Source organism: Micromys minutus (assembly GCF_963924665.1).
Source record: "Micromys minutus genome assembly, chromosome: 1".
NCBI lineage: Eukaryota > Metazoa > Chordata > Mammalia > Rodentia > Muridae > Micromys > Micromys minutus.
This window is the reverse complement of record NC_137969.1, coordinates 253,357,160-253,381,340: the sequence shown is the minus strand read 5'-3', so window position 1 is coordinate 253,381,340 and position 24,181 is coordinate 253,357,160. Positions and strand designations below refer to the sequence as shown.

The following is a 24,181-nucleotide window of genomic DNA, read 5'->3' as shown; positions in this document are numbered from 1 at the left end:
TAAAAGAAATCTTTGGTTTAAATTGGACCCAAAGCATATTTTTTTAATTATTTCAAACATTACATTTTAAGATCTTAATCAAAGTGAACAAATCTTTTTTATGTTAAAAAGAAAATAGTCCAGACAACCTTTACTTTTTCAAATATATTATGATATATTTTGGCAGTTTAGGCCATTTGTTTTTCTTTTGCTGTGATGTTTTAGTTTATTTCCAGGGGCCAATTTTTTAAATTGCATTTGTAGTGTTTTGTTAGTAATTTTAGGAGCTCTTTATAGATTCACATTAGCCACTTACTTGGGTTTTTTTTAATGATTTATTTACTTTATGTATATGAGTACTGTAACTGCAAGACACACCAGAAGAGGGCATCAGATCTCATTACAGATGGTTGTGAGTCACCATGTGGTTACTGGGAATTGAACTCAGGACCTTGGGAAGAATAGTCAGTGCTCTTAACCAGTGAGCCATCTCTCCAGCCCCAGCCACTTATTTGTAATGTGAGCTGCAGATATTTTTTCATTTTGTCTTTGTAAAATTCTTACTTTAATGCTTGAATAATCACTCTTATTATTTCAGTTTTTTAATTAGTTAAAAGGGCTTTTATAACTACATAGTTATAAAACATATTTGCTTAGTTCTAGAATTTTTATTTGGTTTAGAAGTTTTATGGTTTTATGAGTTGTACCTATGGTCAGGACTGCAGAGATGACTTAGTGGTTAAGAACACTTGCAGAGGACCTGGGTTATATTCCAAACACCAGCATGGTGCCTCAACCATCCTTAACCCCAGTAATGGGGAAGCCCTCTGATGACTTCTGCAGGCACATACATATATGCAGAGAAGCATTAATTTAAAAACAAAATAAAACATTTGATCTAAAGGCAACCTTAGAGAATGAGTTTGGTTTTTTTTTTGGGGGGGGGGGTTGTTTTTTGTTTTTTTCCAAGATGGGTAACATTCACTTACAATGTAACCCTTTTCTCCCCACTTGGTTTTAAAGCATTGTATCATTTAAATTTTTTTCTTTTAAATGAGTCTGATTATGAAATGTCAGCTTGTTCCATGTATATCTTTGCATTGTATATTTCTTTAATTGTTTAATTAACTTGTATTGGGGGAGAGATGCTGATGTAAGTGTGTATGTCCTGGGGTGTGGATATGGAGGGAGGTCTGGAGAGTCTGTTGGGCTTGGCAGCAAGTGCCTTTACCACTGAGCCATTTCAACAGCTTACAAAGTGATTATTTTTCTTTTTAGATTTTTAAAACTAATTTTATATGTATGAGCATATGAGTGTTCTGCTTATATGTATATGTGTGTGTATATATATATGTGTGTGTGTGTGTAATATATATATGTATATATATATACATATATATATATATATATATTACACACATGCCTGATACCCATAGAGGTGCTGAAGAGGGCATTGAGTCCCCTGGATCTGAAGTTATGGACAGTTGTAAGCTGAAGTGTGGGTGCTGGAAGTCAAACCCAGCTCCTGTGCAAGAAAAATAAGTGCTCTTAACTACTGAGCCATCGCTCCAGCCTACAGTTGTGTTTGCTAACTTAAAATTAGGAAGCTCTTTCTATGAGGAATCTAAACTGTGGCCTTAATCTTTTCTCTACAGATGATATTAACCGTGTTCTTGAGCAACAATGAGCAGATTTTAACAGAAGTCCCTATAACACCAGAAACCACCTGTCGAGATGTCGTGGAGTTCTGCAAGGAGCCTGGAGAAGGTGGTTGCCACCTGGCTGAAGTGTGGAGAGGAAGTGGTATGTCAGGCTGCCCGGTGCTGGCCACTCAGCTCAGTGCGCTCAGTTGGAAACGTTGCTGTGACTCCCAGTTATTCTTGGTAGAAGGAAGCTCATGAAACGATTCTGTAACATGACTAGTGGGATAGCTCAGTGGTATGTGCAGGATCATGTGCCACAGTGTGCTTATGAGCTCAGAAGACAACTTTCAGGAGTGAGTTCTATCCTTCTATAATACGGATTTTGTGGATCAAACTCAAATCAGGCTTGGTGCTAGCTGACTTGTCTTGTTGGCCATCAGCAACTGTTTTTAATGTTTTTGGTTTTGGGGTGTGTTATGTTGTATGTTATGGTGCTGGGGGTGGAACTTAGGACCATACAAATGCTCAGTACACACTCTACCAGTGAGCTATACATACCTCAACTTCTGTTCACAACTCTTTTCTGTTCTAATAACATCAGGAAGATAGCATGTGATGTAAGGAGTAAGTCCTCCACAAACAGTTTAAACTGAGAAGTAAAATCTTGGCTTTTATATTGAAAGACTTGTTAGCAGGTGGGCACAGAAAATTCTCAAAGATAATATGATTGCAGAATGCAGGAAATTCTGCAAAGTATTCATCCCAAAGAAGAAATTTAAGCTGAGTGTGTTGGTACATGCCTGTATCCTATAATTCTGGCACTTGAGGTGAAGGCAGGAGGATCAGAAGTTCAAGGTTACCCTCTTCTGCATAGTTGAGGCCAGCTTAGGCCCTATGTGAGACCTTATCTTGAGAAAATAAAGTAAGAACTAAAAAGAAAATAAAGAAGTGGTTGAACTTGAAAAGAAGGCGACATCAGACCAATGCACACAAGGTCCTGTGCCACAGAGAACCTAGAAAGCGGTTGTGCGGATTTTAAATAGGAATGGCATTATGAAAGTGATGCTTAGAGACATATACCTGGTCACTAAGGTGGGAATGAGTCTGTGTTGGATGCTGACAGTCATCAACCATGTGAGTGTGAGGTGACAATAAGATAGATGTCCAAAGGGAAGTGTTTTCCCAGCTCTTAGAGACAGCCTGTTTTCAGATACGCTTTATTCTTTGAAAGTTTCATATTTTTAAACTTTATTATTATTATAATTTACAGTTGTGTGTGTGTGTGTGTGTGTGTGTGTGAATGTGCACATGAATGCAGGTGCTCACAGAGATCAGAGGTGTGAAATTCCCGAGCAGCTGATTGTGAGCTACCTGCTGTGGTTAGAGTGTGCTGAGAGTTAGCTCAGTTCTTCTGGAGGAGCAGGACATGCTCTCAACACTGAGCCATCTCTGCACCCCCAGACTTACACTTTAAAAGGCTAGTGCAGACACCTTGAGTCTGTCTATGGCCCTGCATTTATAAACACACTGCCTTTGCAGACCTTTTGAGTGGTGTGAGATTGGCTCTTTACTCTTCATTTGTACTTGTGTTTGATATACTCAGCAGTGTGTTGAGCTCAGGCCAGGCACACGTGGATTTCATGTCATCCAAGATACCCGTAGCCTTGATACTGGTTAAGCAAGTAAGGCAGAGCTTGTCTAAACACGGGCAACAAATGGTTTGGAAAAAATAAATTGTCATATGCATTGTGTTGTAGCTCAGAGGGGTGTGTAGCGTAAAATAAGCAGTTTGTGGCTAGAGTGATGGCCAGGTGGAGCACACTGGTTTGGTTCCCAGCATTTAATGGTGGCACATGATCTCTGTAACCCAGGTTTCACTGGGTCCAAGGTCCTCTTTAGACCTCCAAGGTACAGAAATAGTAGTGCACATTCATACATGTAGGCAAAGGTACATACACATAAAATAAAAATAAATACTTAAAAATTAAATAAATAAAACGCAGACAATTTAAACTAGAGCCTGGAATGGTGTCTGCATATCAGTAATCCTGCACTTAGAAGGCTGAAGCAGGAGGATCGTGGGCTCAAAGGAACCTGAACTGCAAAGTGACACACTGTCTCCAAAACCACCTAGCTATAATGACTCTGAAAAGAAGAGCAATTGCAGTGACAGTGGGTTAAAGGTGTGGCACATAGGCTGTCTCCAATGTGACAACTTTAGTAGTCTTGAGACTCTCAGAAGATGTCCAGAGAGGAATTCGACTTTTCCCAGGGTCATGCATTCTGGTGTAATGATTTTAACATGAAGTATATGAAACATCCATCCCTGTGTTGGCACCTTCACAGCCTCGTAGCTGGTCAGGGGCTTCAGCTAGACTCTGGGGTAGGGGCTCCTTTCCCTTATGTGCCCCTGAAAATTTCCATCTTTCACACATTCAATGAACAAATCATCCCTTTTGATATAAGCAAAGTCAGTTAGGAAACAAGATAACTAATTAATTCATTTATGAGACAAGTATAAATTCTGTACCAAAACTGAGCAAGAAAAGTATAGGCTACTCCTAGCTTGAGTGTTTTGAGGCAGTGTCTCAGATAGCCCAGAAAGGATTCACATCCTCTTCCCTTTCCCTGTGCTGGAACCATGATACCTGTGCAGTAGGGCAGACCTGGGGCTTTCCACAATCGAGGCAAACATTCTTCCAGATGAGCACATCTCCACCCCCTTATTTTAAACAGAGATGAGAAAATCCTAAATAAATATCAGCTAATCCATTTCAACAGTAAGTTGAAAAGCTGTATGACATTGTACAAATCAGTTACAGAGGAGACTGCATTTGGTCCATTTAGTCGACCAAGTTATCATTTAATTATCAGTTGAGTGGAATAGGTTTCTCCCTATTCAATACATGACCCCCTTTGAAAGCCTGAAGTAAAGCTCACACCTGTTAGAACCAGAGGAAAAAGGAGAGTTCTCCTCAGTCTTCTGCCCAAACATGTGACCTGTTAGAACATCAGACAAACTCAAGTTAGGATTATCCTGCAAACACCTGTCTGCTTCTCTGCATTGTCACAGTCCTAAAGAACAAGGACTGAGGACCTGCTGAGGCCAGGCAGTTACACGGTTAAGTCCACTTTCATGGATGAGATTTTGAACAGGAAAGGAACATTAGTGAGAAGAGGCTGAAATCCAAATGAAGCCAGTTATCTCACAGTGGTCTGCCATTGTGAACTGCTTGGTCTTGACAACTCTACATTAGGAAGATAAAGTGTGTAGTACTGCCTTGGCAATTATTCTACTAGTGTAGACTAAAAATTTTTTATGAGAAAGTATAGCTCACTAGGTAGCCCAGGCTGGCCCAGGACCTCCTATCCTTAAGGTTGACTTGAAACTTGCCATCTTCTTACCTCTGCCTCCCAAGTGATGGGATTATAGACATGGTGTGTAATAGTTTAAAAGTATTAATATTTCAGAACTTGGAATGTTCTTGAATCTGTGTGTGTGTGAGGGAGAGGGAGAGAGAGCACTTGCTTGCTTGCTTTGGTTGGTGTCCCTGTCTTTGTTTCTGGAGTAAACTGTAGTCTTTCCCCTAGAGCGTCCCATCCCCTATGACCACATGATGTATGAGCACCTGCAGAAGTGGGGGCCTCGCAGGGAAGAAGTAAAATTTTTTCTTCGCCATGAGGAGTCTCCAACTGAGAGCAGTGAACAAGGTAGGTAAATGCTTTCTAAAACCTCACTTACTTGTTAACTTTTGTTGTATTAGTTAATTTTAGAAAACATTATTCACACAGTTTCTTCCTGTACTCAAAATTGTTAGGAGAGAGAGTGTTCATGTGCCCTTGGCCTCTGCTGTTGCAGACCTGAGCATGTCACAAGGCTCTTGCTTCCTCACAGGACATCATGTTGGTAAGATGGTGCCCTCAATATGATGATGTGTAGACACGAAATGTATGAAGGTATTAATTTTAACAAATACGTTATTTTTAAAATAATAATAATGAAAGGTTATGAGAGATGTTTCTAATTTTAGAGTGCAGCAGGCCTTTCTCGTTATCACATCATACCGTAAAAGACAAGACCAGCAAGTATGCTACTTAAAAACAAAGCCAGGCTTGCTGGTACGCACCTGTAATCCCAGCACTCAAGAGACCAGGCAGGTGGATCTCTGAGCTCAAGGGCAGCCAAAGCTACATAGTGAATCCCTGTCTTTAAAACAAACAAAACAACCAGCCAGGTGTGGTGGCTCATGCCTATAATCCCAGCACTCAGGAGGCAGAGGCAGGCAGATCTCTGTAAGTTTTAGGGCAGCAAGAAGTACACAGAGAAGCCTTGTCTTGAACTGTTTCCCCTCAAAACCCAATAAGACACCACCACCACCACCACCACCACCACCACCACCACCTAAAACAACAACAAAACAAAACAAAAACAAAAACAAACAACAGTAAGAAAAGAAAAAACGATGGTAGTGTGTACCCTGACCACATGAATGGGTATATTTTCATTTCCATGTAGGAAGTCTTAGGAATGTAGATGAAGAAAATGTTTGGTAGAGAAGGAAAGAAGTACACACACACACACACACACACACACACACACACACACACACACACACTGGTCAGGCCCTACCACCTGTCTAATCAACTCAACAAGTGTTCATGCATGCATACTTACATGCATACACTTATATCTACATATATATGTATATACATACATATAGACAGATACATTTGGCAGATGGGGCTGAGCCCCAGATACCACACTTTATTCCTTCTCTCCGGCCTAATTATACCTTCTTAGACAAAGATTTTTAATAAAATTACCTCATAGATAAGATGTTACACAAAAGGGAGTTACAGAAGGAAGTTGATACTAAGTTCAAAGCAGTGTTTCATTTTATAAGCTCATTATAAGTTCAAAGCAACAGTTTCACATGGCCTGGCTTATCTTAGTGTGCATCTGTGGCTTCATCCTTGGCCCTGACCTAGAATGAATGTTTTTCCTTGATCACAAATATGTCCCAAGTCTATTTCTATTCTTAGTGTAATTGTGAAAGCTCATTGTATTTCTTATTATACAGCCTTTGCTTGCTATTCTGTTCTTGATTCTAACTTTATTACATCTTTCTGGCAAAACAACTAAAACCATCTTCTTAAATTTTCTTCTTAAAATTATTTGAATCCAATCAGGAGTTGTGTAAAATCATTAATTCATCTAAACATAATTAGTTCATACAAGTTTATTTTCATGTTGATCTGCAGGGAATTTGCTCAATAGTGTGGGCTGATGCCCAGGAATCCTTATGTTATAATAACAGGAAAGGCATTGGCAGCGAGTAACAGTCCTGGGATGAAGTCTCTAAGGACTCTATGTTCTTAAAGCTCACCCATCACAGGCCATTCAAAATGGTGGGTCATCTCCAGGAAACTCACTTGCATGTCTTCAGCCTTTCCTAGATGGCTCCTGACCCTTCTCTGGGTTTTTTTTGTTTGTTTGTTTGTTTGTTTTGTTTTGTTTTTTGTTTGTTTGTTTGTTTGTTTTGAGACAAGGCTTCACTTTGTAGCCTTGGCTAGCCTGGGACTCAATATGTAGGCCAGGCTAGCCTCAAACTCAGCGAGATCTGCCTGCCTTTACCTCTGAGTACTGGACTCAAAGGCAGGTACCACCATGCTTAGTAGTTAAAACACAGTTTGTTTATTTACTTATTTATGTGTATGGGTGTTTTGCCTGCATCTGTGTCTTCGCACCCACATACACATTGGTGCTTTTTGAATCAGATGAGTGTCAGGTCCCCTGGGACCTGTAGTTACTGAGGACTATGATCCCCCATGTGGGTGTTGGAAAATTAAACCCAGCATCTCCAGAGCACAGAACCATTTCTCCAGCCCCACTCTACAAGTCAGTTTCATGCTTGAAATTAAGTGAGTGTGTGTGTGTGTGTGTGTGTGTGTGTGTGTGTGTGTAATTAAAATACAAGAAGCAACGCTTGAAAAGACTGATTGCAAAACATTAACTGTACAAAGTCTTGGATTTCTTGGCCTGATATTTTATACTTATTCTCATAAATATGCAAATAATTGAAAAAATGAAGGGTTAGTAGTTCTTTTGTTATTTTTTTCTCATTTCTGTGGTGGAAAAAAAATAGCCAAGAGCCAAAGAGATGATTGGACAGCTCCTCTTCCAGAGGACCTGAGAAACTCTAACGCCAAGGGAATCCAGTTCCCTCTTCTGGACTCTGAACACTCACCGTGAACATGCTCATGGCCAAGCGTGCACATCAAATAAAAAAAAATTGAAAAAAAGGCAAAATCTATTTTTGGGACTGGAGAGTCACCTCGGTGGCTAAGAGCACATATGCTTCTACAGAGAACCTGAGTGCAATTCCCAGCACCAGCCAACAAACTTCCTGTAGCTCCAGTTCCAAGGGCATCCAATACCCTCATACGGCCTCCATGAGTACTGGCCTCATGTGCATAAGCCCACACACAGACACTTACACATACCATTAAAAACAGAGCTGTATGTGATGGCACACGCTTCTAAGGCCAGCACTTAGAAAGCAAAGGCAGAGGGAGGAGGATCTCCATGAGTCTACATAGCAAGTTCCAGGCCAGCCAAGGATATGTAATATAGCAAGACCTCGCCTCACAAAAGAAAGATGATTTTTTAAAATCTAGAAGTGAGTTTAGTACTCATGCATGAAACTCTCAAAACTATAAAATAAAGACCTAGAAAAGATAGCTAACAATGTTTCTTTTGGCTTACGGTTTCAAAAGGCAGCTATCCATCATGGTGGGAAGTGCATGGTAGAAGAGCTGCTCTGGCTGTGGGGTTGGGAGTGAGGCATTGCTCACACTCAGGAAGTAGAACATGCGTGCTGGCGCTAGCTCTCCTCCTCCATGTAGTCCAGTCCGGAAACCCAGACCCTGCTGGCACAGGGCCTTTGGGGAGGGTCTTCCCGGTCTTCCTGCCTTAGTCAAACCTTTCTGGAAATCCCTCTCATAGACACACACAGGTAGTTTTGTGGTGTTTGTTATCTGGTGTGGAAGAGCTATCAACATGTGCTTCATCCTCTCTTCTCTTTAGGTGGCCGTCAGACCCAAGAGCAGAGAACTCAGAGAAACGTAATAAATGTACCTGGAGAAAAGCGCACTGAAAATGGGGTAAGTCATGTGAATTGAATTGAATTTTTTTGTATGTGTGTGTAGTGGTCATGTGTTTATGCAGGTACTTGTGTTCCTGAGCCTATAGAGGTCAGAGGACAACTGCAGTGTTCTCTCTGAGGACCTATCCACCTTGGTTTTTGAAGTCTTAACTGGCCTGGAACTTTCCAAGTAGGCTGGACTGACTAGTCAGGGAGCGCAGGGTCAGCCTGCATCTCCCTTCCCAGCACTGAAACAAAGAATTGGGCAGAGCGGCTGGCTTCATCTCTGCAGCGTTAAAGCTCTGATTCGTCAGGTTTGAGGAGCAGAGTAGGTGGAGGGTGAACATGTCTGAGCAGTTGAGCTGAGAGAAGGGGCTCCAGCACGCTGTAGCATTGGGTCACATTTAGTACTGCACACATGGGGAGAACATTTAAGCCAATCTTTTGGAAGTTTTAGTTATAACTTTTTCAAATATTTTAAGACTAGAAGATTAGTTTATTTCTTTTCGCTCTGAAACTAAGTAGACATTTAACCTTCAGCGAGTGTGCGCGTGGCCTTGTTAGATGCTGGTACGAAGGCCAGGGGGAGCCTCTCACCTCCCAGCTGGTTACTGACATGCAGTTTTTGTGCTGTGAACGCACAGGTTGAGGATCTTTCAGATCTCATAGCTTTGCAGATTGGAAATACTTACATAGGCTTCATTGACTGACTGTCCCTAATCCAAAAGTAATGTTAGCACTTTAAAGAGTATTGGATTTTGAGCTTTTGGATAAGGTAGATCTAATCTGAATGGCCACGGCCATTGCCACTGCCACCATCTCCTCGTCTCCCTCTCCTAAGACTTTGAATTTTGTGTATAAGTGATTTGCCTGCATGTATATATCTATATATGTACCCCATGTGCATGAGCAGTGTCCATGCAAGTCAGAAGCCCTGGATCCCCTGAAACTGGAGTCTCAGACAGTTGTTAGCTGTCATGTAATACGGGTCCAAACTCAGGTCCTCTGCAGGGCAGGACGTGCTCTTATTGATGACCGTCGCCCCAGCCTCAAATCTCTGCCTCTTTGGACTTTGAATCACATGATGCCCATCTTTGTAAAAGAAGAATACTAGCCTCCTGCTCCTCATCTCTCTCTTTCTAAGTTTTAAGCAGTATATAGCTTATGTTGTCAAGTATATAGCTTATTGTTGTTGACAATATTTGTACACTTGTATCAAAGTCTAAGTAGTTACCATTTTAGACTTAGTCTATAGAATGTTCTAGGCTATAATTCAGTTGTTAAGAGTATTTTCCCAGGATGTATGAAGTTCTGGGTTTCATCTCCACCACCATACAAGCCAAAAATGGTGTCATATGCCTATAACTATAGCAGTGAGGAGATTGAGACAGGAGGGTTATTAGTTCAAGATCATCTTGACTGTATTGTGAGTTCAAAGCCATCTGGGATAGCTGAGAACCTGTCTTGAGAAAGAGAGAAGCCAGGCATGGTGGAACACCCGTTAGAAACAGTTATTGAGCAGCAGAAACAGGTGGCTCTCTGTGAGTTTGAGACAAAGACAGACATGAGGGGAGAGAGGGAACGTGGAAATAACTCAATAATAGTTTGTTAGGCTTTATAGATGGCCACCATAGAACCCTGTCTGGGTTACGTTTCTGTGAAGAGACATCATAATGAAGGCAACTTATAAAAGAAAGTATTTATTTGAGGGCTTGCTTACAACTTTAGAGGCTGCCCATGATCAAGGTAGGGAGCATGGTGGCAGCAGAGAGGCCTGTGGTTGGAGCACTGGCTAAGAGCTTGCTTCCTGATCCACAAGTTGGAGGCAGAGATAGTAAGACTACACCTAGCAATGGCTTTTGAAACCCTAAAACCCAATGACATACTTTTCTAACAAGGTCACACCTCCTTCCACAAGACCACACCTTCTAATCCTTCCCAAAACATTCACCAGATAGGGACCAAGCATTCAAATAAATGGGGATATGGGGGAGCCGTGTTCATTCAGACCACCACAGAGACAGATTTCTAGTTTGTTATTAGGAAACGTGTGTGTGCATTGTGTGTGTGTGTGTGCATGTACATATAAGTACTGTCTGTGTGAGTACAGGTCAGGAAACAGCTATAGGTGTTGGTCTTTACCTTTTATTGTCCCCTGCTGCACACAGCATACTAGTAGGCCTGCTTGCTTCCCAGGATCTTCCTCTCCCTGCCTCTTATCTTTCTGTAGGAACCCATGGAGTTACAACTATGCTCTACATAGGCTAGCTCTTATGTGGGTTCTGAGGGTTCAAACTCAGGTCCTCACACTGTGGTGAGTGCCTTATCCACCAAGCCATTTTCCCAGCCCCATAATTTTTTCTATTTGGTTTCATTGTCATATTTCTTTTGCCATTCATAGATGTGCTGGTGTTAAGGTAGACGTTCCTCTCTCTTCCTTACACTCCAGTCTCTAATGATCATTTCACAGTCCTCATCTGACTTTTTATTATTCTAAATCTGGAAGAGTTGTGCAGAGACCTCTTAACTGTTTTTAGGAAGTCAGTCTGTGTGTCTGTTGTCTGTCTTATCTGTCTGTCTGTCTTTGTCTATCTGTCTGTCTGTCTGTCTCCCCCCCCACACACACACACATTCATCTTTACCCTACCTTTGTGACAAGGCCTCACTGTATCCCAGGCTTACCTCAAACTTGCTATGTAACAGGAAGGATCCTCACCTCCTGAGCACTGGTACTACAGGCCTGAGCCACGCCTGGCACCTCTTATCTAAGGTTTCCTGACTCAGCTCGGTGTGGCAGCACATGCCTGTATCTCAAGCACCTGGGAGGTAGAAGGCAGACTGAGTTTAAGCTCATCCTTGGCTATGTAGTAAAGCTCTAAGCAACCTTCGGCTATATAGTGAGACTGTCTCAAAATGGATGGATGGATGGATGGATGGATGGATGGATGTTTGGTGAGTTTGTGATTCTGTAAAATGAGTCTAAAACATTCCTTATGTTTCTATCCCAGGCAATATAACCTCGAAGACACAGACATACATCATAGTAAGAATTCAGAATTAACAACATAGTTTTGAAAATCCTTTATTTTTTATGTGTGTGTGTGCACGCATGCGAGTGTGTGTGTGCTGTAAGAGTAGAGGCCAGAGGACAACAGGGGAGTCAGTTCTATGCTTCCATCATGTGGGTTTCAGGGATTGAACTCAGGTTGTCAGTTTTGGAGGCTAGTGTCCTTACCTGTTGAAAATCCTTTTGAGTTTTAAGATTGATCATGATCTGAGCTTCAGGGATGGTAATGTAAGATGAATGTTAGATGGAATAGTATTCCTATATGTAATAAAGGGAGAAGGCTAGTTTTTGTAGGTCTGTGATGTTTTTGTTCTTGATAAAATTGTTTTATGTTAGGAGCAACAAAATTTAGACCTGAAACTAAGATTAAAAGTGTGTTTATGGAGCCGGAGAAACGGCTCAGTAGCTGAGAACACTGGGCGCTTTTCCATAGTATCTAAGTTCAGTTCCCACCACCGACATGGAGGCTAACAATCATCTGTAACGCCTGTTCAGGGGGTTCACCATTCTCTTCTGGCTACTGAGGGAACTGCATTCATGTGGTGCACAGACATTCAGGCAGACAAAATACTCAGACACAAAATAAAATAAAAACGTTCTTAAAAGTGTGTTTGTACCTTTTATAAGAGCTTGTCCTTTATAAGAGGACCGTCTGAGATCCTGTCTATAAACCTAACTGCTGCAAGCATCACATCAAAGAGATGTAGTGTCTTTACAGCATGCACACCTGCTGTAGAATCCTGTCATGTGGTGCCTTGTAAAGCACTTTATTGTCTCCAAAGCACTTTTACGTGCATTTTAAAATTAACAAGATGCTAGAAATATTTTCCCCACAATTTCTGTCTTCCGAATGGAGCAGTTGCATCTTAAATGTTCTGCTTGTGAGCTGAGACAAGAAAGAGCTGATCGCATACAGCTGCGAGGGAGAAAGGCTGTGTGGGTTGGAGTAAGGCAGGAACTGAACTGCTGAGAGTCGTGCCCATTAGCTGCTCAAGCAAGAGCTGGGGGAAGTTCTCTCTACAGCCTGCAAGTCACCAGGACAGACACACTGGTGTAGGTGTGTCTATAAAGATGTGACTGATGTGACTGTGCTATAAAGATGCTTGGTTTACTCTCTCTGTGTGCCCTGTGTGGGGCTCTAAAGATCATGGGTTCTTTGATTCAATACAAGTGCTCACATGTATGACTATGACTTACTACTCTGAAAGGACACAGTGCATGGAAAAGCATGTTCTTTGGTAGAGTCCTAGATGCCCTCTGCCAGCCTTGCTGAGAAAGCCACCTCCTGACTGACATATGTCCAGCATGCTACAAGGCTAATGGATTCTGTTTTTCTAACTGTTACAAGTGTAGCTCATGTTTAGGTCTATAGTCTGTTTGGAGTGAATTTTTGTGTATGGTGTAAGTTAGAAATCCAAATTCATTCTTTTTCTTTATTTTTATCATTTGATAAAAACATACTATCCTTTTACCTAAATTGCCTGACACTTAATCAATTGAATATAGATGTCAAGATTGACTTTTGGAAGCAGTTACTAATGTGGTCGCTCAGTGTTCATTCTTCATGTGGTTGTGCATGTCAGATGACAGTTGTAGGAAAGTAATTGAGACGTTAGCTCCTTTAGCAGGAACAGATATGGGGTCAGGCCAGGATTTACCTTCTTCTGAAGCAGCTTTTGCTTAGTCTACCTTGCTGTGCATAGATGCCAGTTACTTCATCCCCTTGCCAGCAGTTCTTGTCACAACTCTGACCAGGATGCTCATCCAGGGTCACCTGTGGCTCAGGCTCTGCTCAGACACCATCTGGTCCCCAGCTGCTTCTGTATAGGGTTTGTATCTCCTCTTATACCTACTTTGTATGAATGTTCAGTCTATGATGTCAGGAATCTCTTCACTTTCATTTAGTGGCATTTGTGATTTAATGAAATTAGGAATAATCACTGCTTATGAATGAGGCCATATAACTTTATTCTTATTTTGCCAAACTTACTGATTCTAAGGATCAGCATCTATTAATAATTGTGCACAGTTCCCCTAAGGCATTTCGTCTTCCTCCGCTTTTTCCTGTTGGATCTCGATTAGATACCTGTCTTGTTTAGTTCTCCTTTGCTTGGTGTTGTGTTCTGCATTATTTAATAAGGAGATATTTTTCAGCCAGTGAATCTGCCTTCAGCTGTATCTGTTTGGTTGTTTAGTACCTATGAGGTGGTCTTAATATTTGTAACAAAAAAAGACAAAGTCCAGGAGGAAGTACTTGAGACTCATGTGCTTGACAAATAACTTACATACTAAAGATATAAAGAACTCTGAAAACTAAATAATTTTTATTCATGTTTTTACTTTTATTTAATCTTTATACATTTTATCAGTTCTTCTCTCTAGTTCCTCCCAGATCCTACCCACATAACTGTGTATTCTCTCTCTTAATGGAAAAAAAAAAAAGGCCATAAAACAAACAAAAAATAAGACGAAAATGCCAAAATGAAACAATAAGTCCACCCCAAAAAAGTGGCATTTTTTATTTTGTTTGGAGTGTGACATGTCTGTAGAGCTGTTGGTATCGCCGGTGAGAGCCTCCATTGGAGAAAAAGTGATTCCCCTTTGCCAGTGGGATCCATTGCAAGTAGCTTCTTGGTTAGGGGAAATAACCTAATTTTTAAAAATTGGGCATTGCTTGACCAAAGGAAATACGTGAATGCCCTGTTACATACATAGAATTGTGTTCAGCATCAATAAGGTTCAGGAAAATACAAACCAAACTCATTGCTAAAAGGTTGATATAGCAAGTTTGGTCTGGCCTGGAGAGGAAAGGTAGGAACTCGGTGCACTGCTGGGTGGGATGTACATGCTGCACTCTGCAGAGCATTCGGCAGCTTAGGACTTAAATGTCAGTCTGCCATATAGACAGCACTCTGCTCCTGAGTGAGAAGCCAGTCTCTGCGCATCTGTGCGTGAGTGGCTACAGCAGCTGCTAGAGCCATACCCAAGATGGGCAGAGCCTGAGGGCAGACGTGAGCTTTGGGTTTCTTTTGTTGCCCAAGGTTCTGCCTTCTGCTGATTACTCTCTGTGCTCAGTGGAGCTTCTAAGAATGGAGAAAACACCCATAGGCATAAATTTTAATTGGAATTTTAAAATAAATATGTTTAATTCTTTTTTTAAAGATTGATTGATTGATTATAAGTACACTGTAGCTGTCTTCAGACACACCAGCAGAGGGCATCAGATCTCACTATAGATGGTTGTGAGCCACCATATGTTTGCTGGGATTTGAACTTAAGACCTCTGGAACAGCAGCCAGTGCTCTTAACAGCTGAGCCATCTCTCCAACCCAATATCTTGTATTTAAAGGGTTACCATGAGTATGTCTCTGGGTGTCTGGTGTCCTGCCAGCTGCGATCTTGGAAACAGTCACTTGCCCTGGTACTTTGATTATGATTCTCATTAGAATCAACACAAACTGTGTTTTTTTGGCAGAGCCTTCTGTGTGACCCTTTCTGTCCTAGAATAACTTATAGAGGTCTCTGCTAGGATTATAGGTGTCCTCGCCGTGCCTGGCACTGGCTAGCTCACATTTTCTCTTTTTATATATGTGTTTGCTTGCTTTTATGTGTGTGGGTGTTTTGCCTGCCCATATGTCTGTGCACCACATGTATGCTTGACGTTCATGGAGGCCAGGAGAGGGCATCAGATCCTCTGGAGCCAGGGTTACAGACAGTTGTGAGCTACTGTGAGTGTTGGGAACTAAATCTAGATCTTCTACAAGAACAAGTGCTTCCAAATTTTGAGCTATCTCTTTAGCCCGTTTTTTGTTTCTTTTTTATTGTGAGTTGTCCATACAGAAAAATGTATAAAATGTACAGTTTAAACAATTACTCATAGGCTCTTGAGATTACCAATAAGTTTAGGATTTCTCAATCTGCTCCTTTTAAACCAATCCTATGCTGTCTGTTTTAGCTTTGCAGACATTTAACACAAGGTGTTTGGCGAAGGTAACTTTTAAACTTCAGATGTCACAGGTTGTTTTAGAGAAAGAAACAAAAACAAAAAGTGGTTGTATTAAATATACAGCAGAGGGCTGGAGAGGTGGCTCAGCAGTTAAGAGCACTGACTGCTCTTCCAAAGGATCTGGGTTCAATTCCCAGCAACCACATGGTGGCTCACAGCCGTCTGTAATGGGATCTGATGCCCTCTTCTGGTGTCTGAACACTCTTTTTTTTTTTAATATAGCAGAAGTAGAGCAAGGTTCCAAAGTAAGCTGTGGCTCAGCAGCATCAGAGCATCACCATCAGAGGTTGCCAGGGGGAGCCATCAGGGACTTCTGCAAAGATCAGGGTAGTGGGGGGCCCATTTGGTAGTGGCATACATTGAAACTGATGTGTAGGTGGGCCAACTGTAGGGACAATTAGAGTTCAACACACTGAAAGCTTAGATTAAATCTCTTTAAAACAGTTCCTGTTACTGTCTGAGGGTCTTGATTGGGTTCATCTTCTCTGCCAGTTAAAGATTAAAAGGCAGGAAAAATCTCAACCACAATAGGTAGCAGCAGGGATAATGGTGGATCTCAGACACAGCAGATGCTGCTAAAAGAAAGGTCTGAGGGGTGAGTGAGTACACACCCAGTCTCTCTGAGGACGGGAGCTATAAGGGTCTCTGAAGGATGTCCTTCTTCCTCAGTTTAGGGTTGTTTAGTTTGAACCAAAACAGGGAGTCTGATGGGTACATAACTTTGGGGTAAAGATGTCCTGATCGGACCTTAAACTTTTGCAGGACTAGTCCACAGTCATTGCCCACAGGAAGTTCATCATCTTTATTATTTAGACTTGGTCTCCTTGTCTGTGTGCCTATAGGAATCTTAACAGTCCCTCAGTACAAAACAGTTTCATACATGTAAAATACAATGAAAACATGTTTCTGTGTGCACACTGATTTGGTTGCCAAAAAGGAAAGCCTCGCTTCACAGGAGGAGTAGCGCATGGGTGTGAGGTGCAGGGAGCTCATTCTTTTTTTTAAAATATAAGATTTATTCATTTTTATTTCATATATGTGGTTACACTGTCACTGTCTTCAGACACACCAGAAGAGGGCATCAGATCCCACCACAGATGGCTGGGAATTGAACTCAGGACCTCTGGAATAGCGGTCAGTGCTCTCAGCTACTGAGCCATCTCTCCAGCCCTAAGGGGCTCATTCTTAAGACTATCTTTGGAATGACATTCTTTCCTATACTGGTATTTTGTCTTGTGGGTAGATTGCTCTCAGGGTCGACTTAAAGAACAACAAAGTATCTTTAGGATAGGGTTGCCAAGACAAGAGAGCTTCAAATCAAGGGACAGAATATGTGTCCAGTACAACAGAAGCACTGAAGATCCAAACACTGCCAAAGGCCAGTCTTAAGTGTCCAAGTACAGTTCAGAGTTATACCATTGGGTTGGGTAAACTATCAATGGGTTTTTCCTATTGTCTTAGTCAGGGTTTCTATTCCTGCATAAACATCATGACCAAGAAGCAAGTTGGTGAGGAAAGGGTTTATTCGGCTTACACTTCCATGTCGCTGTTCATCACCAAAGGAAGTCAGGACTGAAACTCAAGCAGGTCAGGAAGCAGGAGCTGATACAGAGGTCATGGAGGGATGTTACTTACTGGCTTGCTCTCCCTGGCTTGCTCAGCCTGCTTTCTTATAGAACCCAGGACTACCAGCCCAAGGATGGCACCACCCACAATGGGCTGGGCCCTCCCCCCTTGATCACTAGTTGAGAAAATATCTTACAGCTGGATCTCATGGAGGCATTTCCCCAACTACGGCTCCTTTCTCTGTGATAACTCCAGCTTGTGTCAAGTTGACACAAAACCAGTCTACCTAAAATTATAACACCAGAATATTACCTTTTTTTTAAATGGGACTCGTGACTAGTGAAGTGGTGCTTTGGGAACCTATATTAGTTATTTTCTGTTGTTGTGAAATAATTTCCTGGCAAACGGCAACTTAAAAGGAGAAAACAGGCCAAGCAGTTGGTGGTGCAGGCCTTTAACTCCAGCAGAAGCAGATGGATCTCTGTATACTCAAAGCCTGATCTACAGAGTAAGTTCCAGGACAGCCAGGACTACCCAGAAAAACCCTGTCTCAGAAAAATAAAACAAAAAGCAAAAAAAAAAAAAAAAAAAAAAAAAAAAAAAAAAAAAAAAAGAAAGAAAGAAAGAAAGAAAAAAGTTGGTTTTTGGTAGAGTTTGTCATTATGGAGAAGACATGACAAGAGGCAGGAAAGGACTAATGCAGGAGCAGGGTGCGGGCTGATCATGGTGTGTCTACACACAGGAGAGGGACCTGGGTATAACACCTCACAGCCAGTATTGTACTTCCTCCAGCAAGGCCCCACCCACTAAAGATTCCATAACCTCCCAGGCAGCCACAACCTGTGAGCAAGTGTTCAAATACAGGAGCCTGTGGGAACAGCTCTCATTCCAACCTCTACAGAACTCAAACCATAACAGGAGAGCCTGGGATATTTCACCTGAGTCACCAGGGTCAGCAAAAGTGTGCTACTGGTCTACATCTAGTACACTTTATACTTCTCTCTAGCAACTCAAGTATATGACAGACAGACAGACAGACACACACACACACACACACACACACACACACACACACACACACACCTCCTCCCAGGCACCAAGGTGTGAGCCCCTGTGTCTGGGTTTTCTTGTCCTATCTCCACTCCCACTGGCTCACTTCTGTCTCCAGCCAGTCTCCTTTAACTTGTGTGTGTGTTTTGGTGACCCGGTGAGTTTAATTAGGCTTACTCACATGAGCACTAATGAGCAGTTATTTCAGGCACATAGGCAATTTTCCAGTGGCTACTGCCTCAGCAACCATGGACTGTCAGTAACTCTTGAGCAAGGCATGCCGTCTGCTGAACCCTTTCCCATCTCTATGCAGTTCCTGTACAAGTAATCGGAGCTGCTGTGAGTCCACAGCTCAGCAGGCACGCCATGCCCCAAGTCAGGGCTCCGTACCACTCCTCTGCTCCTGCCTCTCTGTTCCTCTTCTTCATGATGTTCTCGGAGCCTTGATTTGGGTGGCATAGAGATCCCATTTACAACCAAGCATTCAGTTGTCACTTATTCTCAGCTTTGGGGCCAATTATAAATCTCCACAGTAGCCGTTTACCACCACAAGCTAAAGCTTCTCTAACTGTAACTGAGCAGCACTGACCTCTGGGCATAAACCATAAGTATTAAAAGGCAGTGTGATGGTCACAGGATGTCCACTAGCAAGACAGCAGTATTAGCTTATCCTCTATGGCCTATGACTGAGCTAAAAATAGCAGGCTTCAACTCCCTCCACAGAGCAGGCCTCAGCTCCAGTCAGAAAGCAGTTGATGGCCCCGTAACAGTCAGCAGTATGGCCCAATAAGCACATCCTGCTTGGCAAGTCAGTGCTGTAGGGTGCGGCTCTACAGCTCAGTGAAGCTGCTGACCTTGCTCTTCCAGCAGCCTGTATAGGAGGAACTTTATTTTTGGTAGAACATGCTTGTGTTCAAATGGAAGCTTCTGTCACTTGACAGCTTAAAATACCTAATTTTTATGGACTGACAAGATGGCTTAGCTAAAGGGCAAAGGTGCTTGAGGAAAGCAGCTTCCATCTGCATGTGGGAAGGAAAGAGCTGTCTCTTTAAATTGTCCTGACTGCCCATGGCATATATGCTAATTAATTAATTAACTAATTAATGTAAAATAGCTAATTTTTAAAAGAGACTGGCTCCACATTGCTCCATCAGGATCTTTAGATAAAAGAATAATATTCAGATAAGAATGCTGAGCAATTCCTGGTTTGAGTCAGTGTTTCTGGAGCTTAAGGTATGCTGAGGTAATCATAAAAGTTTAGGAAGAGGCGAAGCTGGTAGACTATGGGCTGAACTGGATGCAGATTCAGTTCCAGAACCCACATGGTTGCTCACAACTCCGTAACTCTTCATGTGGGATGCACAGACATACGTACAGGCAGAACACTCATATCCATGACATTAAACTCCAAAATTAGAAAAACAACTGTAAGAGGTTAAAAAGTGTCAGTGTGTGTGTGTGTGTGTGTGTGTGTGTGTGTAGAAGTAAGAAGTAGGTAGTGAGGATCTGAGGGGTGCCATACAACATAACCTTCCTGGTTAGAAAGGAAGGGTTCAGAGGAAGACCAGGCCTTTGGGATGGAACTCTGCTGCTTTTACAAGCTGCCTCCTTTGGATACATCCTTACCTTTCCCAGGGCTCCTCTCTGGAGTCCTCGCACACCCAGCGTGTAGACTTGAAGGATATGTGCTCAGTGCACGGAGCACATCTGAGAGGATACATCTTGCACATGGCAGAACTTAGTGAGTCTTGTTCTGTGTGAAGGGTAAGGACACAGGCTGCCTGTGCTGCCGTATTATGCTGTCTGCTTCTGCTTGCTTTCCTGTCTGCGAGGTGGAGTGCCTGCTGAGCATTCTGAGGCTTGTGGGAAGGGCATATGGCCATTTTGTGCTCTACTTCTTTCTTTTTATGTCCAGCCCACATACACTGTTCTGTCAGGCAATAGGCGGACCATACAGGAGGCTTTTAATGGATATTTGCATTTTAGAATCTGTATTTCAATTTCTCTAGAGCAGGTGATAGTGAATTTGGGGGGAGAGGCGTCATCTGTATATTTATTTTTTTGGTTGTTTGTCTTTAACTGTTTGCCAGCCCCGTTTGCTCAAATACACCTGTTAAATCCCTATTCAAGACAGAAGAACTTCAGTTATGCACACTTGCAAATGGTCATTAGGTTTTTATTAAATATAGTATCTGAGATTTATGCATTAGAAAAATAGTATCTAAAAATTATATACTTTTTATTTACCTTTAATAAAAGTAGTCATCAGATAGGAGAAATTTTTGTCAATAAAAACTTTTTTATTCTTCTAATTCCTTGGGAACCTATCTAAAACTGAGCTGTGTATGAATTCTAATACTTAGAGAAAGGTAATTATGCAGAAGGAAGTACATACCAATGAGTACTTTTTCCCTACAGGTTGGGAATCCACGTGTTGAACTTACCCTCTCGGAACTTCAAGATATGGCAGCCAGGCAGCAGCAGCAAATTGAAAATCAGCAGCAAATGTTGGTTGCCAAGGTACAATCAGAGAAACATAATTCACAATGTATAATTTTCAACTTGCTAAGGTTGAGGTAACCATCTTGGGTGGTGAGATGGGGCTTTGCCAGGAGAGTAAGTGCTGAGCAGTGTGTATGTGTTACTTTCTCTAGGGGCACATGTGCCTGAATCTTCTCCATGTTGGAGTTGCATCAGAGCCTTTGGCCTTTGGTACACATGACATTGCAGAGTGGAAAGTAACTGATTTAACCAAATGGCAGGCAGGATGTGGAGAGATCTCTGGGTGGGATCTCTGCTCTGTAGTAGGTTTTATACTAGAGGATACCGACAGTTCGATGAAAGCTCTGGCGGGGCCCTGGAGGGGTGATAGCCAGTTAACAAATGGGCTTTCCAGGTGCTTTTCCACATTGAGCATGTTTGGACTGTTAGAATGTGGGGCATCAGTAGGGCCCATTATATACCCCAAGTCCTTCTTTTGAGGGTAAACCCCAAAAGTGGGTTTGGGAATTTTTCAAAATCAGTTTAGTCATGCTTAAAAATCAACTAGAAAAAAGTCCAGAGCTTCTACTTGCTTTGTGTTTTTCTGTTATATATGTATGTTTAGGTGTCATGGCATGTGTGCCATAGCATAGGTGTAGGGAAAGGACAAATTCTTAGAGTTGGTTCTCTCCTTCCACCATCTCAGGTTCAGCTTAGGGACAGTGCCTTTACCCATCTGGCTGACCTGCCTATCCTCTCTGTAGAGTTACTCAGTCAGCAAGTGACTAGTCTAGTCTTCCTCACCTACTGCATGTTTCGTTCACTGTTCTGACTGCCTTAATGTAAATGAGAATTGATTGTACGTGTCTTAAAAATCTATCTTTAATAAGATGGTCAACAAGACGGCTCATCCTGATGACCTGAACTCCATTTCTGGGTCTCACATGGTGGAAGGAAAGAACCAGTTTCTGTGGGTTATACTCTGACCTTTACTTGCACATCAAGGCACACACATACCCACCCACTTACACTCTCACATTTTTAAAAAGGTGTCTCAAAGCTTATTGGACCTCGAGAATTAACAAACAAAAACCAGTATTGTAGAGCTGGAGACACTCGGCAGGTGAGAGTAATTGCTGTTTTTCAGAGGACCTACATTCATCTCCCAGCATCCATCAGATAGCTCATGAGACAGTCTTTCCTGGCCTCTGAGGGCTCTTGCACAAGTGTGCGCCCACGAGTGTGTGTATGCAGACACACAAACACAAATGTAATGAAGAAAACTTTGTAGATTCTTTACACAATATAAACAAGTTAATGTTCAATCTGAAATATGTGAGCATGAATTTCTGCCCCTTAATTAGTGAGTAAAGCCTGTGGGTTTGTGTGTAAGCCTCTTTTTTCAGTGCTGTGTGCACAGATGGGACCACACACACTTACTGCTGACTTAGTTTTAAGGCTTGTTTTCACATGAGGAGGAGAAAAACTGGTGAGAAGTGTTGTGTGCACTTTATTGTAGGATTGTTATATTCTAAAATGTTTCACCATTTAAAGGCACTATGAATAAAACAAACAGTCCCTTGATTACCTAGTATGAGGTATAGATTAAAGGATCATCTAGTGGTTTTCTTTCCATGTAAACACTCTGCTGTTTAGGAAATTGGGTGTGGGACCCTTGGAAGTACTTTGTAGCATCAGGATCCCTGAGCAGACAGCAGGAGCAAGGCTGGTGGGAATTGACAGATGCTATGGCATGCAGAGGAAAATGCCGGAGCACACCTGAGTTCCTGCTGGGACCATTCGGCAGAGGCACCAGCATGAGCTGAATGTGCAGATCAGTGCGTGTGATCAGGTCTGCCTTAAGGACCCCCAAACTCAAATTGTCTCACATATATGGATGTCCAGTAATGTCAGTTTTGGGTGATCTTGTATATGCAGAATTTCTACAGTGTTTTTAAAAATAGAAAACAGACTCTCACTTTTTAAAAAGATGTATTTATTTATCTCATGTATGTGCATACACTGTTGCTGTCTTCAGACACAGCAGAAGAGGGCACTGGATCCCATTACAGATGGTTATGAGCCATTATGTCATTGCTGGGATTTGAACTCAGGACCTCTGGAAGAACAGTCATTTCTTTTTTTTTTTTTAAACGACTTTATTTTGCAAAACAAAGATAAATGTAAAGATTTTAAACATTTTTTGCTTAAAATTATACATTTTTGTCAGTACTGTTTTTTCAGACATTAAAATAAATTTTACATAAAACCATGTGAATATGTTTTTTAGTCAGTACTTGATTTTTTTCAAGGGCTTGACAGTATGCATTGAAAACGTACTAGTTGCAATAAGCGTAAAGTACATGCAAAACAAAACACAACATGGGAATAGTCAAAGTCTTCTTGTTTTGTGAATATATGTATATTTTTTGTTTTCTTTATTTCTTGGACTTCATACAGTCTGTGAGTTGTTTCTGGGGGAGTGCAAGCCTCTGGGGTTAGCATCCCACTATCAGTGACTGCATATTATGTCTGTTCTTTTGTGTGGGTTATCTCACTCAGGATGATCTTCTCTAGATTCAGCCATTTTCTTAAGAATTTGGTTAAGTCATTGTTTCTGGTGGCTGAGTAGTATTCCATTGTGTATATGTACCACAATTTTTGTATCCATTCGTCTTCTGAAGGACATCTGGGTTCCTTCCAGCTTCTGGCTATTATAAATAGAGCCGCTATGAACATTGTGGTGCATATATCTTTGTTGTGTATTAAAGTGTCTCTGGGGTATATGCCCAGAACAGTCATTTCTTTTAACCTTCAGCGTTCTTTAATAGGTGATGCTATAGGGTGCATTCAGGTTTTTTGTTTGTTTTTAATGTATAAAGGTAATCACAAGTTTCTACTCGAAAAGCTTAGGTTTTTCATTCTTTATTAGGAACAGCGCTTACACTTCTTAAAGCAACAGGAGCGCCGCCAGCAGCAGTCCATTTCTGAGAATGAAAAGCTTCAGAAACTTAAAGAGCGAGTTGAAGCCCAGGAAAACAAGCTGAAGAAGATCCGCGCTATGAGAGGACAAGTCGATTACAGCAAAATTATGAACGGCAATCTGTGTATGTGCTGCGTGCGGCCCCTGCACCTCACACTGGGCTCAGTCAAGGCAGACAGGCCAGTGGCAGCAATCCCAGTCACACACCCAAATGACGCTGTGCAAGTTCTAACACCTAACTCTCACCTGCAGCAAAGAAGA

General features: G+C 41.8%; 1 protein-coding gene across 1 annotated transcript in view; it reads left to right on the top strand.

Moving 5' to 3' along the window:
• PPP1R13B (protein phosphatase 1 regulatory subunit 13B) overlaps positions 1-24,181 on the top strand; it is a 74,797-nt gene that overhangs the window by 33,435 nt on the left and 17,181 nt on the right. Inside the window, exons 2-6 of the mRNA XM_080931977.1 lie at positions 1,635-1,782; positions 5,214-5,333; positions 8,710-8,786; positions 20,875-20,976; positions 23,870-24,044. Of these exons, the coding sequence (XP_080788103.1) occupies positions 1,635-1,782; positions 5,214-5,333; positions 8,710-8,786; positions 20,875-20,976; positions 23,870-24,044 (622 nt within the window). The remainder of the gene's footprint in view (positions 1-1,634; positions 1,783-5,213; positions 5,334-8,709; positions 8,787-20,874; positions 20,977-23,869; positions 24,045-24,181) is intronic.